General features: G+C 36.4%; 1 protein-coding gene and 1 long non-coding RNA gene across 3 annotated transcripts in view; one reads left to right on the top strand and one right to left on the bottom strand.

Annotated features, from left to right (window-relative positions):
• LOC141453340 (uncharacterized) overlaps positions 1-15,292 on the top strand; it is a 79,924-nt gene extending 64,632 nt beyond the window's left edge. The window contains exons 5-6 of the long non-coding RNA XR_012457952.1: positions 13,277-14,010; positions 15,053-15,292. This is a non-coding gene — a long non-coding RNA (uncharacterized lncRNA). The remainder of the gene's footprint in view (positions 1-13,276; positions 14,011-15,052) is intronic.
• The window catches only part of LOC141453248 (protein obstructor-E-like), a 35,353-nt gene that overhangs the window by 2,107 nt on the left and 14,306 nt on the right, over positions 1-18,940 (bottom strand). Inside the window, exons 2-4 of one of the 2 annotated variants that reach the window (XM_074126229.1) lie at positions 9,121-9,339; positions 3,965-4,159; positions 697-904 (exon numbers count right to left, since the gene is read on the bottom strand). In XM_074126229.1, coding sequence (XP_073982330.1) covers positions 697-904; positions 3,965-4,159; positions 9,121-9,339 — 622 coding nt within the window. The remainder of the gene's footprint in view (positions 1-696; positions 905-3,964; positions 4,160-9,120; positions 9,340-18,940) is intronic. The other variant, XM_074126237.1, reaches the window with a different exon arrangement.

Here is an 18,940-nt window from a genome sequence, read left to right as displayed (position 1 = left end):
ATAGTTCAATTACTATTCAAGAACATCAAGGAAATCTTGATTAAAAACCGATGAAAATCTTTGCCTTAATCTTACAAAAGTTCGCGATCAGTTAGCTTTAAAAGCATTATCGATAATTTGATTATTTCTACTTTTTGGAATAATCCAAAAAACAAAAAAAAGTGATTCGATTAGCTACGGCAAGATGATTTTGGTCGAGCTTTTCCCCTTATTGTAGATCCAGTTAGCGAGATAGAGATATCGACAATGCTCTTATTTTCCACTGGGATTATTGAAGCAAAAAGAAATTACCTTATTACAGTTTTTCCTCCCTTGGGAAATATTTGATGCTATTCTAATTATGCTAATTTTATTTCTAATAAAAAAATTGATTTTTTTTTAAGTCACGATAATTAAACTAGTATCGATAAAAACTCTTGAGTATAGTCGATTTCTATAAATACTGTCTCCTACATCTAACACGTTTTCCTTGAAACTAGAATGTACTCGGATCGATTATCGCCCCACTTTTTTTTTAAATCTTGAATAACATGTTCTAGAAATTATAAATAAAGCCATTAGCCGAATGGTTTAGCGTCCTAGATTTCGGTTTCGAATTCAGCTACCGGCTCTTGGATTTTCACTTCCACTTACAGCTCCGGAAGCTTATAGCCCTGAAGAAGCGTCTTAAATTAAAAAATAAAAAACAAAAATTACCAAGATGGAACATGTTCTGGATCTTCGCACGTCAGTGAGGTCTCGTCCAACACTTTTCCCTCTTCACAGCTGATCAATCTTGGAAAACCGTTTACACAGGTGACCAGATGTTCACAATCGCCGGGGATCGAGTAACGTGGAAATGGGGCGAACTTAGCGGAAATACTGTGTGGATCAACTTTGTCTGGGCACTTGAATCCAACAACGGCTGAAAAAATAATAATTACAAATTGCAAACATTGAAAGTTCAAATTATGATACCGTGTGTTCACTCACACGACTATTTCTTTTATGATAATAATAATAGTAAGCCTTTATTTAGATATTTTACAGAAAAATAACGCAAATAAATATCCATCGCTCAGTTTAAATAAGACAAAAAAATTAAAAAAAAATAATAAAATAAAACTACACTGATTAAATCATTGTTCATTGATCCACTCTGCTGTAAATATGTAGGCCTTCCCATAGGGGAGTTTTGTTCCTTTGATGGTGACCAGCCGTACCTAAGGATAAGAGTTCCCTGATTCCTCCATCTGCTCACATTTCTTGTTCCAATTGGCTCTGTCTTCCGCTTTTCTCATCCAGCTGACTCCCTCTTCTTTTTTCATCTCCTCTGACCATCTTTTGCGCTGTCTACCTTTTTTCCTTTTTCCTTCTAAAGGTTACCACTCCGTAACCATCCTTGTCCATCTGTGGATATCCGTTCTGGCCCAAATGTCCAGCCCACTCCCACTTTAACTTCTTACAGCACCGAGCGACGTCTCTCACTGAAGTTCTTTCCCTTATAATTTGGCTTCTGATCCTGTCTCTTCTCTTTATGCTTAGCATGCTTCTCTCAACGCTTCTTTGCCAAATTTCTATTCTCTTCTCTACTGCTTTTGTGGTCGACCAAGTTTGGCAACCATACGTCCAGCACAGGAAGTATATTGCGGTTGAATATACAGGCTCTTCCATTTAATGTCTATGTTTGCCTTCATTATGCACTTCAAGGACCAATATTTTCACCAAGACAGAGCGATGCGCCTCTGAATCTCTTTTGGGAGCCTGTTTTGAAACAGAAACTGTTTGACCCAGATAAACAACAACTTCAATACTGGGATGCTGTGTATTCTTATCCGACTAACCACCGCTATTTGTGATGACTTTAGTTTTTTGGTAATTCAGACTAAGACCAACGTCACGACCCGCTCTTTCTAAATTCTTTTATGATACATTACTACAAAATACCCTATCACGTACTTGCTAACCAATCCAGTTAGTGTCTTCGCGTGAGACACAAACTGCACAGGAAGTGCTTGTGAATATGTGAAGTTCAGGGGTTATCTTAGAGTTATATTTTCAGGATGGAGAAAGCTAGTATGGCCTTTTTTTTTGGAATAGGGTTAGAACTGGGACGATAAGAGCCTCATAATTGGCTACATTGAAACTCCCTAATCATACGTAACCACGAAACCCTTAAATGAACTATTTATAATGGACAAACATGGGAAATATCATTGACTTCCACAGCCACCCATGTGTTTCATTTCCTCTCTCTTTCTTTAGTTAAACCTGACAAAAGCTTGAGAAACATGAAGTTAACGCTTGGAAAATACAAAACATCTGACTGGTACGCGTTGGTATTTCTTTGTTCCTCCCCTCTCCCCAATCCCCTTTAAAGAGCCAGCGTATTCATGAATATATATATAAAGTGTATTCGTGATATGAATACATTATCGAATAAAGCTATATACGTAGTTTACTCTATACAGACTCCAATACCATGTATCTTATTGTATACTTATTCTGAAAAACATTTGTGATTACTTTTCAACGTTTTCGATTTTGTTTGCAAGCAATTGCATACTTTCTTTTTATAGTTCTTCCTTCCGTTATAGTTTCATGATTATGTCAAATTGTAGACGATTAGTTTTTATAATAAATGTACATTTTTTTTTGAAGGCGATCGCTAAGAGTCCCTCTCTCTAAACGTTTTGCTTAGTGATCAAACATTAATCTGAATTGACGGCAACTTTTTTTCTTTAAAAAAAAATTGAATCAATTAAATAAAATGGCTGAAATTCACTAAATAAAAGAAGTAATAAATTCCTCGAGACTATTTTTCAAAACTGACTCGAGTACAAAAAATATGTTTCCTCTTGCGAATAGTAGGTTTGTTTGTGAGTAAGAAAGAGAGAACAATATCTTGAACTTCACAAGATACTGCTGTAATATTCTCATCAATCAAGAAGTTAATCTTGGTTGTAGAGAACGTTGCTAAGTAACCAACCGCTCCGGCTACAGTCCCAATATCGTACAGTAAGCAATGTGAATTTATAAAGTTATAAATAAAGGATACCATTGCTACCGGGTTGATCTTTACCAAGCTAAATGAAATGGTTAGACGGAAATGGGAAATGGGAAATGGGAAAGGTTAACTAAGCCTAGGGAGATTATAAGAGGCTTAGAAAGAGATCAGCACGCTGGATTGGTATGCGGTTTCGTGTCTTGGCAATGCTGGAAAGCTGGAATTGATTTTCCTTTGATAACTTGAGTCATAAATGTAGCATTTAATTATGAAGATTATTCAAAATCTGTTTTAATTAAATTGAATCTCTTCTCCTATTACATTTTACTGTTTAATTTAAATTAATTCACGTTCATGTTTGGGGCTCATACCTGGAATTTTGATTAGAATTAATCGACAGGTATGTAAGTAGTAAGCTAGCTAGAGCGAGAAACTGGAGTTAATATCCACCCTTAGGGAGCTAATATCTCGTCTGTGTTGAATACAAGTTGCTTCACGCAAACCCTTGGACTCCCTTAAGGAATTCACCTGGTTACAACTTCTCCCTTCCATTTGATAGCCTTGCTGCATTGGTAGCGTAATTCTACAGAATTCATGGAAACGCTATTAATATTATTTATGTTCTACTAAAGAGATATGATGATAGTTGTTAAAACTGCTACTAGTTCCCTAGGGAATAAAACTGAATTTAATTGGGAATAAATCTTGCAGAGTTGTGGAGTTTTTTTTTGGAAGGGATAGGGAACATGTATTTAGAAGAACATATAGTTTCTGATGATGCCCGAATGTACAATTAGCTCACATAACCAAATGGGATGGCATATCCCCTTAAAGATACTTAGTGTCTTACATCCTTTATGTCATGGCGAGTCTACTTCTTTTCAGGAACAGATAATCTTGGCACAAAATGTCCTCGATTCTTACTTAGCATGTTTTCAAAAAATTTAAATTAACAATTAATCCCAAAATCCTCTTTACCTTCTGGATTACATTGATCTAGCAATAGATCCGGCCAATTGCAGGAATGGGTTTTATCATCGTAGGCAAGACCTGGGTCGCAGTGGTTCAGGTATGGGTAGCCATCAGCGCATTTTATATAATTTGTTGAACAGTGAGGTCCTTCTGGGTAGATACCAAATCTGTATTCACATCCTGGTGAGCTAAGTGGTACCACTGTAAAGTTAAAGCAAACAAAAATTGTAAAAGTTATTTAAAATAAAGAAAAGAATTCAAAGATTCCTGTAGGAACGTCCTGTTCAAAGACAATTCACTCAAGAAATTCCAGGTTTTGGAAAGGTTCCACAATCTTCCCTTTTTCAACGGGGTTTTCACACTAATTCTAAGAAAGAATAGCTCGCTAGACCGGAATCGGAAATACAATTTTCTGACCGGAAAGGTTTGCTTATGGTTAAGTTAGTAAAGCGGTTCAGCGTAAATAGTTCGATGAGCATCTCCTCTTTCCGAGGACTTCTGAAGATTTCCGAAGGAAGGCTTCTTGTGTTAAGACTCAAATTGCAGTCTTACAAATCTAGGCATCCCTTGGTACAGTTTTGGGACGTATCGGCTCCGTTTTTTTCCTCTCCGCAGCATCTTTGACTGAAAGATTAATCTAACAAAACCCAAATTGAATGCTAAAATTTAGCTTTAAAAGAAAACAATAAAATCAATTATTTTCAAAAATATTACTTAGCCTTGGATGTCTCAATAGGTGCAACAGCTGATAATTACTAAAATCAGCTGTTTCTAAAAGAGTTTAGTACCAAAATTCACTGGACGATGATTTAACTAAACATTCATTCAAATACGATTCACGTAGTGGCTTTAAAATATATATATATATATATTGTATAAAAAAGGCATAGAAATAAATAATTATTTTTTAATATATTCAGGAAAATGTTCATCCCACTTTCCATTTATCATTTTGTCAGTCCTTAATGACTGCAAAAAAAAAAGGGAAAGGAAACCACGATATCCCCTCTTTGCTTGATGAATATGGAAAAAAGAAAAATCTCTATATGCCAGGCATATGAATTTATCTGGAGAAATGAAAATTTTTATTTTATGAAAACCGCTTTCATCCTTTTATCCTCCATTTTCCCTTCCCTTGACATTCCGGAAAATTCCTTACATTAATAGCACATACTTGCATTTTAATTAGAGCGTAATAGTGCCGGGTTTTTTTTCCATCAGGGAAAGCGGGAGATAAATACGTTTTTATCGTATTGTGTCCTTCCGGTGTTTTGGAATACCTGCTTCCAGATTTCTGTTATTTTCTAGACAGTTTTTCCAAAACAGTTTCAATGGGATGTTGTCATTTTGGATTGAAACTTTTATCTCAGGATATAATGACGTTAACGGGGTTTTGGAGAACTATGACGTCTTTCTTAACCAGTATCATTTTGTTTGCAGTAAATATATATAATACTGAAACATTTTTTTTTTTGCCTTTTTTTTTGGCATTGGCTTCCGCCATACAGCCAGCATCGTCTAGGAGCTTATCACTAGAATATCACTCACTCTCCATTCTTACTTATATATACATTCGCTTTACACATTCATCCCTCTACTATACACAACTATAGTACATACAAACTTACAACTAATGGATGGATCAGTACTCTATATATTCCTGCCATCCTTATAGCTTAACCTAAATTAAAATCACGTAATCCTTCTCTAATCATTTTCTTCCATTCATTCTAACCGGCTATAACTTTTAAATACGTTCATATTTCTTTGCTAGCTCTGCTATAGATTTAAGCACCTAGATGTTGGTGGAGAATATTATGTCTTCGTAGCGAAATGGTGCATCTAAATACCTGTATATGTCGTCAAACATTCATTTCCTTTCTACCACATAACGTGGACATATCATTATTACATGTTTGAAATCCTCCTCCTCATTGCAATCTATGCAAAGAGGAGAGAGGACCTTTTGTTGATCCTGTGTAGATACGATCCGCACACAGCGTTGTTCGCTCTCAGCCTGCTTATTGTCGTAACAACCCATTTATTAGTGACAGTTCCCTTAAACCATGGTTGTCTAGGTTACTGATCTACACATAGTTTTATAGAATCTCCCTTTATTAACATTACTGAAACATCTTTGTATCCAGAAAAGCTTTAACTATTTCAATGCGTTAGGGAAAAACTCATGTTAATTTTCCACACCAGATTACTGGTTTTTCCGTTCCGTTTTAGGGGGTAAGTCGTAATTTTTTTCCTCCCTCTCTTTTCCAGATGTTTCCTCTCGGTAAAATTTAATTCTCCATAATCTGTATTTATTGTTTTTCCCAGTTATTTGAATGGAATATTTAAGCCAGCGAATTTATAGAGGAACACGCAAAAAAGAGGAATTCTGTTTTAACCACAATTTCATCCAGAGGTTTAATTGTAATCAGTGTTCATTATTAACCGGGTAGGGAGGAAGGGGGAAGTGGGTTTGAATGAGCCAGTTTTCAATGTTTAATCACTTCGTCCAATAACAAGTACATGTTATAAAATTTTAATCAATAATGTTTTTAGCACGATCTATATTTTAAAATGTGAGCTTTTTTTCACGTTTATTATCATTATGAGAGCATTCTATTCTAATTATTCTTACAAGAAGTTGAAGACGTCTTGTTCGAGAGTTGTTAGGTTAAGATCTGGGGGTACAGAGGTTGCAGATGGCGAGGGAGAGGAACCAGATACTAGTATGGATCCTCAGTTCCGTTTTGTGATTCTGGTCCAGCGTTTGTCTCCATAAACCATTTTGATTGCACAGAGAGATTCAAGATTGAAGAATTTGCGGTACGCCCTCAGCGAGTAAAATTTTCCAAATCCTATAATAAGATCTCTATGTTGGGCAGATCAATAAAAAGAAACATTCTACATCTGCATCTACTCTAGAAGTTCTCTGAAAAGAGAAGCGGAAATGATTCAGACCTTGTTGTAGTTTTAAATAGCATCCCCCATGGAAATGAAGAATAAACGCACGTGTGTCTATCTTGTCTTATTGAAGGAAAACGGAAATGAGTCCTTTTGAGATCTTAGTAGGTCTCTTTTTTTCTCGGGATTTTTTTTTGGAATTAGGGGAATATCCTTCACAAGACTTAGATTATCCCATTAAGGGGCCTAGCCCATTCAGAATATTAATATTTAAATTTTATTACATTAATTAAATATTGAACCTTTTTTTCTGGGTTACATTAATTTTAGAGAGGTTGTGTTGGAGCTGTGACGTCACACTTCCCTCCGCAGTATCGTATTTTGTGGTACTGGGTTCGATTTCCGATCTTAGGCCTTGGATTTTATTTATTGGTTAATAAAAGAAATTTATAGTAAAGTATAAGTTTGCTAATCGCCTCCGTCCACGACACCTAATTGGTAGTAGGACGTTAAGCCCCGCCTGAAAAAATAGGCGATTACTTTACTTCCCTCCGCAGTATAATGATAGTGTAATGACATCATCATACAAAATATTGAATTCTACTTTAATAATACACTCCAGATTTTGGTTTTAATTTTGCAATATCTGGAATAGCAATATCAATTTAATAAAAAGTTATTGTTTTCTTCGGGAATACAACTCATGATAATGGAGCAGCGAGCTAATGTCGACCATTAGGAGGAACCTCATGCGTGCCTCTGCTGCGGCTTAAAAGTGAGTCAAGAGTCCAAAATTATTGCCTTGAGACGTGACCACTGGACCACTAAGGTTAAGTAATCACGTCTGTACTCAACTTACATCTGGAAGGTTTCATTTTAGAACGGAAATAACTTCCCGCTAGTATTCTTATCTCTCTCTTTCGGTCTTATCCGTTGGATATCGTCTCTTACTAAAATGAAATTTTTTCATTCCTATTTGTGCGCTGAATGCGTCGTCTGTCGTGTCAGTTTCTTTTTTCCAAAATGGAGTTTTGTTCGTAGTTTTAAAAAAATATTCTGTGATCGCATGGGGTTCATTTGACACCCTGGAGTGGTTATTCCTGATTTGCATCTCCTCTTTCTACTTAGAAATTCCCGCTAAGAACATTTGGCGGGTGTTGGGAGTTGATTTGCACCCCCAGTAGTGGTTATCCCTAATTATCACCTTCGTGCTTTACCTGGATGTTTACCAGGACAGCATGGATAAAAAAGTAAAGTAAAGTAATGCCTATTTTTTCTGGCGTGCTTTACGTCCAGCTACCAAATTGACAGCATGGATATTTACCAGTTGTTAGATTAGATTAGTCTAGGGCGATCTCAAGGCCTACGCCACTGCGACCCCTTTGGATCTATTGTGGCTCCCACTACTTTAGAGCTCGCCCTCCAGACCTGTTCTTTTGATTAGACTTTTAATTCCTGGAGAGCGACTCCTTGGGTGAAGCTCACAGGCCTTGGTTTTTTTCTCCCCGAGAAGTATCCTTAGCCAGGACAAGCCCCTCACACTGACACAACACGTGTAGTGCCGTTTCCTCTTCCTCCTCCTCCTGACAAAACCTACAGAGGCTATCATCCGCTAGGCCCATGCGATGCATGTGTTTTCTGAGCCTGTAGTGGCCAGTTAATTATCCTTGTAGCCCCACAAGGCCTTGACGCATTAATTCTGCAGTCAGCCTCGGCGAATAGCCTCTAATGAACTCCTTCGCCTGTCTCTGCCCAGTGGTGGAGATTACCAGTTGTTGGAGAGGGAACTATTCTACCTGGAATTCACTCACTCTCTCTCTCTCTCTCTCTCTCTCTCTCTCTCTATATATATATATATATATATATATATATATATATAATTTAGCGAAGTTCTTCTTCAGAATATCAATGGAGAGCATTGGAGGGAAAAGAGGGCGGTTTCCTTGACAACCGGCTCCTAGAACTTCATTAGTACAATCCTAAGTGGATTGTTTCTTTATTCCTGGATGCTTTAGGGAGAGTGCTCTCGCCTGGCATCTGTGGTGGTCTTTTAAATCTAGTCGGTCGCCAAGGAAAACTTTCTTCGGCAAAAATGAAAAATAATCGAACTGATTTCCGATTATTCCCAAAAATTAGTCAGAGATTGCGCATTTAATGATGAAAACAGAATGATTAGTAAACAGCTTGTCGGTACCAAAATAGCAGACGCCATTAAAAATGAGAAAACATTTAAATAAATAAATAAATTTTATTAAACTTACGGACAGCTTTTCTTGGTCCACACTCTACGGCCCAATGATAGTTACAATGATTGTGTACATTTCCTTTTCCGTCGTACAAGAGTCCATTTTCACACTGTTCCAAAGTTAATGTACCATTGGTGCAGAGAAAGAATTGATCGCACAGTTCTGGATGTGGATAAGTCTGGACACCGTACGGTTCAGGACATCCGGGGGCGTTCAACAACGGTACAGCCACTACTGGAAAAAAAGAAAGAAAAGAAATAAAGTTTAGAAAGGTGTTGAATAAATAATATTAGAAGGGAAATTAGAACGGTGAATGGTCATGCTAGCTTTTCTTCTCCATTTTCTCTTCTTTTTTTTCTTCAAGGTAAAGAAAAACAAATTTTCCAAGTTTCCATACATGATATTAAAATTTATCAACTGTTATTTTTCAAAGAGCCAACCACTTCCATTTAAACTCTCGCCTCACTTCTGCACCCTATCGTCAAATTGCTAAGTTTTACCCGTTGACAGTTTTGTATAACTTTGGATGAATAATAACATAACGCGCAACGGCAAACCATTTTAGATTACAGAAACTCCATGTAATCACTAGAAACTTTGTGTAGTAAGTAAATTTCACCGCCTAGACCAGCCCCCTGGCAAGGAGCTTAACTCTGCCGGCCTTCGTAACTAAGTAAGCTGTGGGAACGGTTTTTTTTCTCCCTCTCCCTTTCGACAAAATATTTCCTGTTCCAACAAGCCACAACAATCCTATGATATGGCCGCTCTCTTGGCCATTTCTTGTTCATGGGTGTACGTATACAAAAAAGTTACTTGTATACTCTCCAAAATGTATTACCTCTGTCGGCTTTACTACAGTAGTCCTCTTTCTTCAGCTTAGAGAATACCAAAATAACTGTGTAAGCTGGTGACTCTATTAGAAGGTTTTCCTTCTCACTAAATTCTTAAATTCCTATATTGAATTGCACAATTGGATCAGTTTACGACTTCCTGGCCAACGTCGCCCATAGGAAGGAAATTCTTTTATTTATTAATTATTATTATTGAGTATTGAAACATGTGGTTATTTATGCTCTTTCAAATTGCTAACTGCTTGACTTCCCGAAAGGAGTATATATGTACTTATGTACCTTACTGCGCAAGGTTATATACCGAGACCTGTAAAACTAAGATGTATTGCGATACTAGGCTATATTCCCAGTCTATACCTTTAATGGTTAATATGAGATTTAATAGTAAAGTATGTTTGCTAGTCGCCACGATAGCCGAGCGGTTAGAGGCTAGACCCGCAAAGCTAAGATGTATTGCGATACTAGGCTATATTCCCAGTCTATACCTTTAATGGTTAATATGAGAAATTTAATAGTAAAGTATGTTTGCTATGCGCCACGGTAGCCGTGCGGTTAGAGGCTAGACCCGCAATGCTAAGATGTATTGCGGTACTAGGCTATATTCCCCGGTCTATACCTTTAATGGTTAATATGAGAAATTTTGCAGTAAAGTATGTTTGCTAGGCGCCACGGTAGCCGTGCGGTTAGAGGCTAGACCCGCAATGCTAAGATGTATTGCGATACTAGGCTATATTCCCAGTCTATACCTTTAATGGTTAATATGAGAAATTTAATAGTAAAGTATGTTTGCTATGCGCCACGGTAGCCGTGCGGTTAGAGGCTAGACCCGCAATGCTAAGATGTATTGCGATACTAGGCTATATTCCCAGTCTATACCTTTAATGGTTAATATGAGAAATTTAATAGTAAAGTATGTTTGCTATGCGCCACGGTAGCCGTGCGGTTAGAGGCTAGACCCGCAATGCTAAGATGTATTGCGGTACTAGGCTATATTCCCAGTCTATACCTTTAATGGTTAATATGAGAAATTTAATAGTAAAGTATGTTTGCTATGCGCCACGGTAGCCGTGCGGTTAGAGGCTAGACCCGCAATGCTAAGATGTATTGCGGTACTAGGCTATATTCCCAGTCTATACCTTTAATGGTTAATATGAGAAATTTAATAGTAAAGTATGTTTGCTATGCGCCACGGTAGCCGTGCGGTTAGAGGCTAGACCCGCAATGCTAAGATGTATTGCGATACTAGGCTATATTCCCAGTCTATACCTTTAATGGTTAATATGAGAAATTTAATAGTAAAGTATGTTTGCTATGCGCCACGGTAGCCGTGCGGTTAGAGGCTAGACCCGCAATGCTAAGATGTATTGCGGTACTAGGCTATATTCCCCGGTCTATACCTTTAATGGTTAATATGAGAAATTTTGCAGTAAAGTATGTTTGCTAGGCGCCACGGTAGCCGAGCGGTTATAGGCTAGACCCGTAAAGCTAAGATGTATTGCGGTACTAGGCTATATTCCCCGGTCTATACCTTTAATGGTTAATATGAGAAATTTTGCAGTAAAGTATGTTTGCTAGTCGCCTCCGTCCATGGCACCTAATTTGGTAGTTGGATGTAAAGCATGACTGAAAAAAATAGGCAATTACTTTACTTTACTTACTTATAAGTACAAAAAATAGAAAAATCTGAAATGATTACGATCCCCTCCCTAATTAGGAAAAAAGAAAGGAGGGGAAACAAAATTTGTAACAACATCAAAACCTTCTTCTTGTTAACCTTACTTTTGTTAAAGATTGGTTGATGTAATTGTGAATTACAATTAGACTGTAACGGAACATTCTGCTTCAATGAATGCCAAGAATTGTTTCTGTGGTTATTCGGCCAAGTTACCGCCTTCCCCCCCCCCCGGGGAGGCGGAGCTTCCTTGTTACAATCGCGTCAAATTGCTGCTTGATGGTAGTTAACTATTGGTTATTTTGTGTTCAATTACGAGTGTGAAAGAATTACTAGGTTTTAGTATTTTTACAAAAATTTTTTGATGGGTTCAATGATTTTGTATAATGTAATAAATAGGCATGTATAGGGATAGTATGTCGTCTCAGAAACTCTTCTGGAAATCCTGTTTCATTATAAGGATTTAAAAAAAAAAAAAAAAAAAAAAAACCAGCAAAAGTTCTTTATCTGAAAAGATGATTTACGATTAAAAAATAATAATCCTCCATAGAAATAGGGAATTGTGAAAACATTCGTAATCCCTTCTAACAATTTAGGCAATTTCCTGTCGGGTTACTTTGGTGTGCAAAAATTAAATACAAACTTTTGAATTTTACAGGATATTTTCCAATTTTTGCGCTTTGTTTTTTTGCTTCCGATGAAAACTTGATATACACAAATTTTGACACGATTAATCTCGTATTTCCTGCTGCTGAAGAAATTAAAAATTTAAATTTAAACACACACACACCCACCACTTCCTGCTATCCTTTGTATTTTGTGTTGAAAAGGGCTGTTTAATTGCCCTTAACTTCCTGAAAAACATGCCAAGGAAACTTTTTCCGTTATTCTGGAAGGTCAAAGAAAAGTTTTGATTTGACGAGAATCTTCTATCGTGTATTTCCGGATGAATATCCGGAATAAAGTTTTAACTCCTCGCTAAGACAAGCGGACTGAGCAAATCAATAGAAAAATAATAAAAAAATTAAGGAATTCTTTTTGACTAAAGACAAATTTGATTGTAGTATAATCCATTCAGTTCAAATAAGAAAAGAGGGAAAACCCAGACAGAATCCCAAAGCAGTTCTTCTAACTCTTTAGTCAACTTCCCTTTACTCGGGCGATGCAGTGAATTATTGTTAGATTACGTGAGGGTATTTTGGGGGTAATGGGGCTAAGTAAGTTCCTTTCCGGATGTAAACAGAAAGAGACTCGCACTACACATACTAAACAGGCCTTTAACGAGTAGATTGGAGAATTTATTTCTATCTTAAACTTTACCACACTTAGGAATCATCTTAAGAGAAACTCTCAGAGAGAAGCAAATAAACTCCCATGTTCACCTATTGAATCGTTCATTAATAGAATTACAGAATCTGATGTGACCATCGATTCCTCTTTCTCAATACTAATGGCTCTTAAGAGAGATTCTAATCACCCTCTCAAAAGTCGATTTTTGTTTTGCCTTCAATATTCTTTGCACTCCATCAGTATTCTTTGACTCCTAGTGTTGTACTATATTTCTTAAATTGTTTTTTTTTTAAAAAATGTACCAATAAGTAAAATAATTAATAAAAAGTACTTATATTATATATTTTTTATTTTTCAGCAGTGCGGAAATTTTTTAAGGAAATCCGGTGTGTTTTGTTTCGTGAGTGTTGGCCTTTTTTTAAAGAAATAAATTAGTTAAATATTTATTGGTGCGATAAAATCAAGAAGTAATTCGGATTATTCCAAAATTTACGTTTAATTTAAAAAAAAATTATTGCAACTTAAGTTTTACGTTATTCATATTTTTTTAAACTGTGTCAAGTGTCCAGTGGAGAGGGGTGCTGCAGCTCATCGTTGGATATGTGGACTGCAAGCGATGGTCCGCATGTCCCACCCTACAACAATTGAAGGTAGGCTAAGGAGATGTAGTGGTCCATATTTATATCGGCATCTCTTACGATCTTTTTAGAGTACCGCTAGTTTTTTCGTCGTTTTATTCTTTAGAAAAACGAGCGAATATTTTTTTTTTTTGCATTTTCAATAATTATAAGTCTATTTTATATTATGTTTTTGCATGTAAATATTATATTTTAATTATAAATGTATTATTTATGGAATTATAATTATTTGGTAATATTAATATGGGCTACTATAATATCCTTCTTCGGAACTTCAAGTCCAAGTAGAGGAGAGTCGGTCAGTCAGTTTTTGCATGTTCATTTTCTTGTCTTCATTTATGTTATATGTTTTGCCTTAAATGAACTTGAGTTACAGAGGTTTTTTTTTGGTTTCCTTCAAAAAATAGTCTTGCGTTCGTCAAGGAAGTTGAAGAAACTGCGCAAGAATTGACAGGTAATTAACTGCTAATTATAGTAATTTATCCTATAACTGCTGAACAAACAAAGAGGGAGGGGATTTCGCGGTTTCCTGCCAAAGAAAAACGCTAAACTTTTAAAGTTTTCCTTATTTTTTGGTTGGGGGGGGGAAGTTATCAGAGAAGACTGACTTCAGAGTCCCTACAAGACATTTCGTCTACCTCCTGAAGTCTCACGTCCTCTGACATTTTGAGGGCTTCAAAAAGCAAGATTCCTGCAAAGTTGAATGTTGACTCTCGAGGGCAAGAAGATGTACTGAGGTCTCCCAGCCGATTTGGGTCGTGCTAGTGAGCATCGGATTTGCTTATGAGTCTGAGATTGACCTCAGTGTTAACACGAGATTCGACAATAGTGGCTTCAGAGTTGTGGTGATAGAAGGCACCACCTTTTCAGTTCTTTAATCAAATTCTAAGTTACCTTTTCTAGATTAGGCAAAAGAATTTCGATTTTTCAAAGAATTCGCATCGTAAATAGTACCTTCAAGATTGAAATATTGTCACCTATGAAGGGACTCTCACTGACAACCTCCCTGATTGGCCCTTAACATCGTGCAGAGATGGTTTTTTTTCTTTTCAGAAGCCTTTCCGTCATTATTGCCTTGTCCAGAAACTTTTGGGCTTCAAAAGGTCATGATTACGTTATATTTATCTTGTAGGCTGTTTTAAGATACGCAGCCACTTATTCCCGCCTATTTATTGGTTATTTGCTCCAATCTCACGGAGACTATAACTGTTAAGTTGCTTTCTGAGTTATATCGAGCTAATCTTCTGAGTTATTATTATTTCTAGTTTAAGTCGCATTAATATCTGAAGTGATTAGCGGTTTGTGCTTCTCGGAGCAAGGCTGTCTGTCTTCCGGGCAATTTATTCTAGAGTTGTAGAGAAATCTAAGAGCTAGCGCGTAACAGTACTTCCGCTTCTTGTGTAAACCAATGATAATTCTTAGCATTATTAATTATTAATAATTAACTATATGCTTTTTCATATTTTTAATTATTTTTTATTTATTTTTTTTTTCAGGGTCACGTGAGTTTAAAATCCCGCGTGTGTTAATTACGGAAGTGTCTAACTTTGTTGATTGTTTATTAAACTTACTATTTTTAATTGTGCGTGTAATTGTGTAAAACAAAAGTATTTATTCGAACTGTGCTCAAGTGTAGTCAAAAATAAGTAGTGAGCATCAGTGTTTTGAGAAAACAGTCTCCAGAGTCAATCAGAGGGAAGCAGCCTCAGTTGTCGTCTGGTGACCATGTTGAAAAGGTAGGCTAGAACATGTCTTGGTCATGTTTACGTTAGTTGCACCAATGCGAGCGTTGATTAAAGGGAAAGGGATTGAACCTCTTCCTTAGGGTGCATATTTCCTTATAAGAACCATCACTAAGTTAGCCTTAAGTTCCTACAGCTTTAACTCTAAGCGTTGGCTTCAGAGCGATCATCAGAACTATTAAGATAATAGCTAATAATCAGATCAAACGTAAAAAAAAACAGCGAATGTGTGGATCGCCTTGAGCAAATGAACCCTTTTTATGCTCAAAAACGCCCAAATTTCCCCCCTCATTGAGAATTTTTCCTTCTAATCCCACAGGATTATCGATTTCCCTTACCATCCCTGTTGTTGAAATATTCATGGCTGTACTCTTTTTTGTAGAAATTAAAAAACAAAAATGAAAACACCCAAAACAAAATCGTTTCGTGACGTATTGTTCTGAAAATTGCGTATTGATTGCTTTGCCACAAATAATTTTCGAAACTTCTACACATTCTCTCAATGTAAGAACAGAGAGAGAGAGAACAGAGAAAGTAACAGTAGAGAATAGTATCGAATATACAATTCGATATAAGATGCTTAGTAATGGTGGAAGAGTGTTTTGGGATACGATATGTGTAGTTTATATTAGACTTATATATATATATATAGTATCGATATAGAGATAGCAGTGTGTATGTCAGCGATAGTCTATCAGTATGAGTCACCGTTCTTTTAGGCTGTATGTGTGAAATTGAGCTAGCGATCTCAATTTCTCTTGAGTGTTAACATTACCCTTTCAGAATATCCTAAGAAAAAAATAAAAAAAATTGTGAACGTCAATTTCCACGATGTAGGTCATCTGTTAACGGAAAGGTTCGCGTAACGGAAGAGAAATAAATAAATAAAAGATTGGACATAAAATTTTGATAAACCTTCTACGCTACTCTCATCTCTGGTAGTTCTAAAACTGCAAATATATATACATATGTTTATATCAGTATTTATTAACAATTTATAAAGCCATCTTAACAATAACGTACACAATTGCTCATTTTTGCACAATAATTGTATTTAATTATCGTAGTCTCTTGGTGGAGCGGTTATAGGCAAGACCCGCAAAGCTAAGATGTATTGCGGTACTAGGCTATATTCCCAGTCTATTCCTTTAATGGTTAATATGAGAAATTTACAGTAAAGTATGTTTGCTAGTCGCCACGATAGCCGAGCGGTTAGAGGCTAGACCCACAATGCTGAGATGTATTGCGGTACTAGCCTATATTCCCAGTAAAGTATGTTTGCTACTAGTCGCTTCCGTCCACGCGCACTTAATTTGGGTTATAGGCAATACTTTCAATTTTTTTGTAAAAAAATAAAATAAAATAAAATCGTTTTCAGGTCTCCATAGTTACAAAATTGGTCTGTCTGTGTTGTGTGGTTATCGTAACTTAAATGCAGGAAACTGTGGACAATTTTAAATTTGATATTTCGTCTCAGTCCCATAACGGAACTCTTCGATAATAAGATTTTAGACGAAATCAGCCTACCGGATGTGCCGTTTTACTTTTTCTTTTTTTTTTTTAGATTTTCTTGTAATTTAACTACAATAATTTTCTTAAATTTTGCTCACTCTTTTCTCAAGTTTCATTAGCCAAATAACCGATACGGAAAAGTCGCATCAGTTCTTTACATCAGTTTTCTTTAGTTATTTTTCTAGTTAAAATTTAACTAAGTTGATTTATCTAGTTAAAAGTTTTACTAATTAGTTTTAAAAACTTTTTTTTAAAGGTTTTAACTTTTAAGTTAAAACGAGGAATTAAATTTAAAAAAAAAAATTTGTTTTATGCTCCTGGAAAGTTTAATTACATAGGATTAGGCGTGAAGAAAAAGAAAGTGTAGTTGAAGAACACTTTCAGTAGAGCTTGTTGTAGGATAATCGCTCCAGACTCTACATACATGGAATTACTAGTCGGTCAGGAAGTTCTACGCAGAGAAGCAATCTGACGTGGGAATGAGTTAGAGTGGTTGGATAGCATTGTTCATTCTAACCAGCTGGTCTCTAGATTTCACTCCCAGAGGAGCGATATCATTGGCTGGAATTCTCTCGGGGGAGCGAGTTGGTCGGGAAATACCCGAACTTCTGGATAGATCGCAAGAAGTAGGATAGTAAAATTCTGATGTGCAGACTCTCAAGACTTTTACTTGGTAGTATTCTCTTGTTTTCTCTTTAAACTTCGTAGATTTCATTAATTTTTAGTTACTCTTCAACGTAGATTCACTGAAATAAAAATAGACTTTTTTAAGGTGCATTTACATGAAGCTGCACCCAGCCACAAGCGTCCACTTCAAGTTTTCAGTAAATGTGTTTTGGAATGCTCGCTCGGTTTAATATAAACAGATGACATAACAAAAAAATGTTCTTAGAACGTTAATAAGTGATCGATCAGCCGGCCTAGAGTTCGCAAGCGGTTAGAGGTTAGACCCGCAATGCTAAGATGTATTGCGGTACTAGGCTATATTCCCAGTCTATACCTTTAATGGTTAATATGAGAAATTTATAGTAAAGTATGTTTGCTAGTCGTCACGGTAGTCGAGCGGTTATAGGCTTAACCCTCACAGCTAAGTTGTATTGCGACACTAGGCTATATTCCCAGTCTATACCTTTATTGGTTAATATGGGAAATTTACAGTAAAGTATGTTTGATATCCTAATTGGTAGTTGGACGTAAAGAGCGCCTGAAAAAATAGGCATTTCTTTACTTTTTTTTTTTTACTGAATCATTGCAGGAAGTTTAAATCTGATATTTCGCTTAAATACCAAATAGAGGTTGTCACAATAGGTTTTTGGTCAAAATAGGTCAACCGGAAGTTTATCACTTTACTGTACAGGTTCTTAGTTTATCAGGCAAATTCGATTAAGAGCACTACTAGGTGAGTGGGGGTAGTTAGGCTACCCTCTAAAGCTTGCCATTAGCATTAATATTAACAAAAGCCAAATATCACGCTGAATTTCTAAATTTTATGAAAATTAGCTAACTGGAAGTGCAACTTTGCTGAAGAAAATTTTCTGTATTTTCCTCAGCAAACTTTGTATAGTTATTACAAACATAAATTTATGACTATGACGTGAGAAAGATATTTCCGGAATTTTGATACTTCTCTGATGAGAGGTGGGCATTATATTTCTCTGAGAAGGGTACGGGGGGGGGAAGACTTCCCAGTGAGGACACACATATTTCTGTTTTAATGACGCTTCTAACAAACCTAGGCTAAGATCTAAATTCCAAAAACTAATTTCCTGCTAATTCATCTTCCGATATATCCGCTAGAGGGTAGAAACTTGGAATTCGGTGAGATTGCTGTTTTGCCAATAGCAATGATTGGGGGGGGGAGAAAGAATTTATTGTTTATTGATCCCCTCCGTTCCACCTGCAACTGTTCTTCATGAAAAAAAATTCACCACCTATTGGAACATTATTTCTAATAACATCAAATGGAAAACATAAACTCTCTCTTCTCTTTCACCCTCTCTCACTCATACACACGCGCTCTCTCACTCACACACTAAATAAACTTAAGTACGGGGTTGAGTTTTGTAAAGTTAGCTACCAATTTGATGGGAGCCCGATGGAAAGACTGGGATTTCATTGGCCAGTTGCCCG

Source organism: Rhodnius prolixus, unplaced genomic scaffold, assembly GCF_049639745.1.
Source record: "Rhodnius prolixus isolate KJV_2025 unplaced genomic scaffold, Rpr scaffold_1, whole genome shotgun sequence".
NCBI classification, from domain to species: Eukaryota; Metazoa; Arthropoda; class Insecta; order Hemiptera; family Reduviidae; genus Rhodnius; species Rhodnius prolixus.
This window is presented reverse-complemented; position numbering and strand designations above follow the sequence as displayed.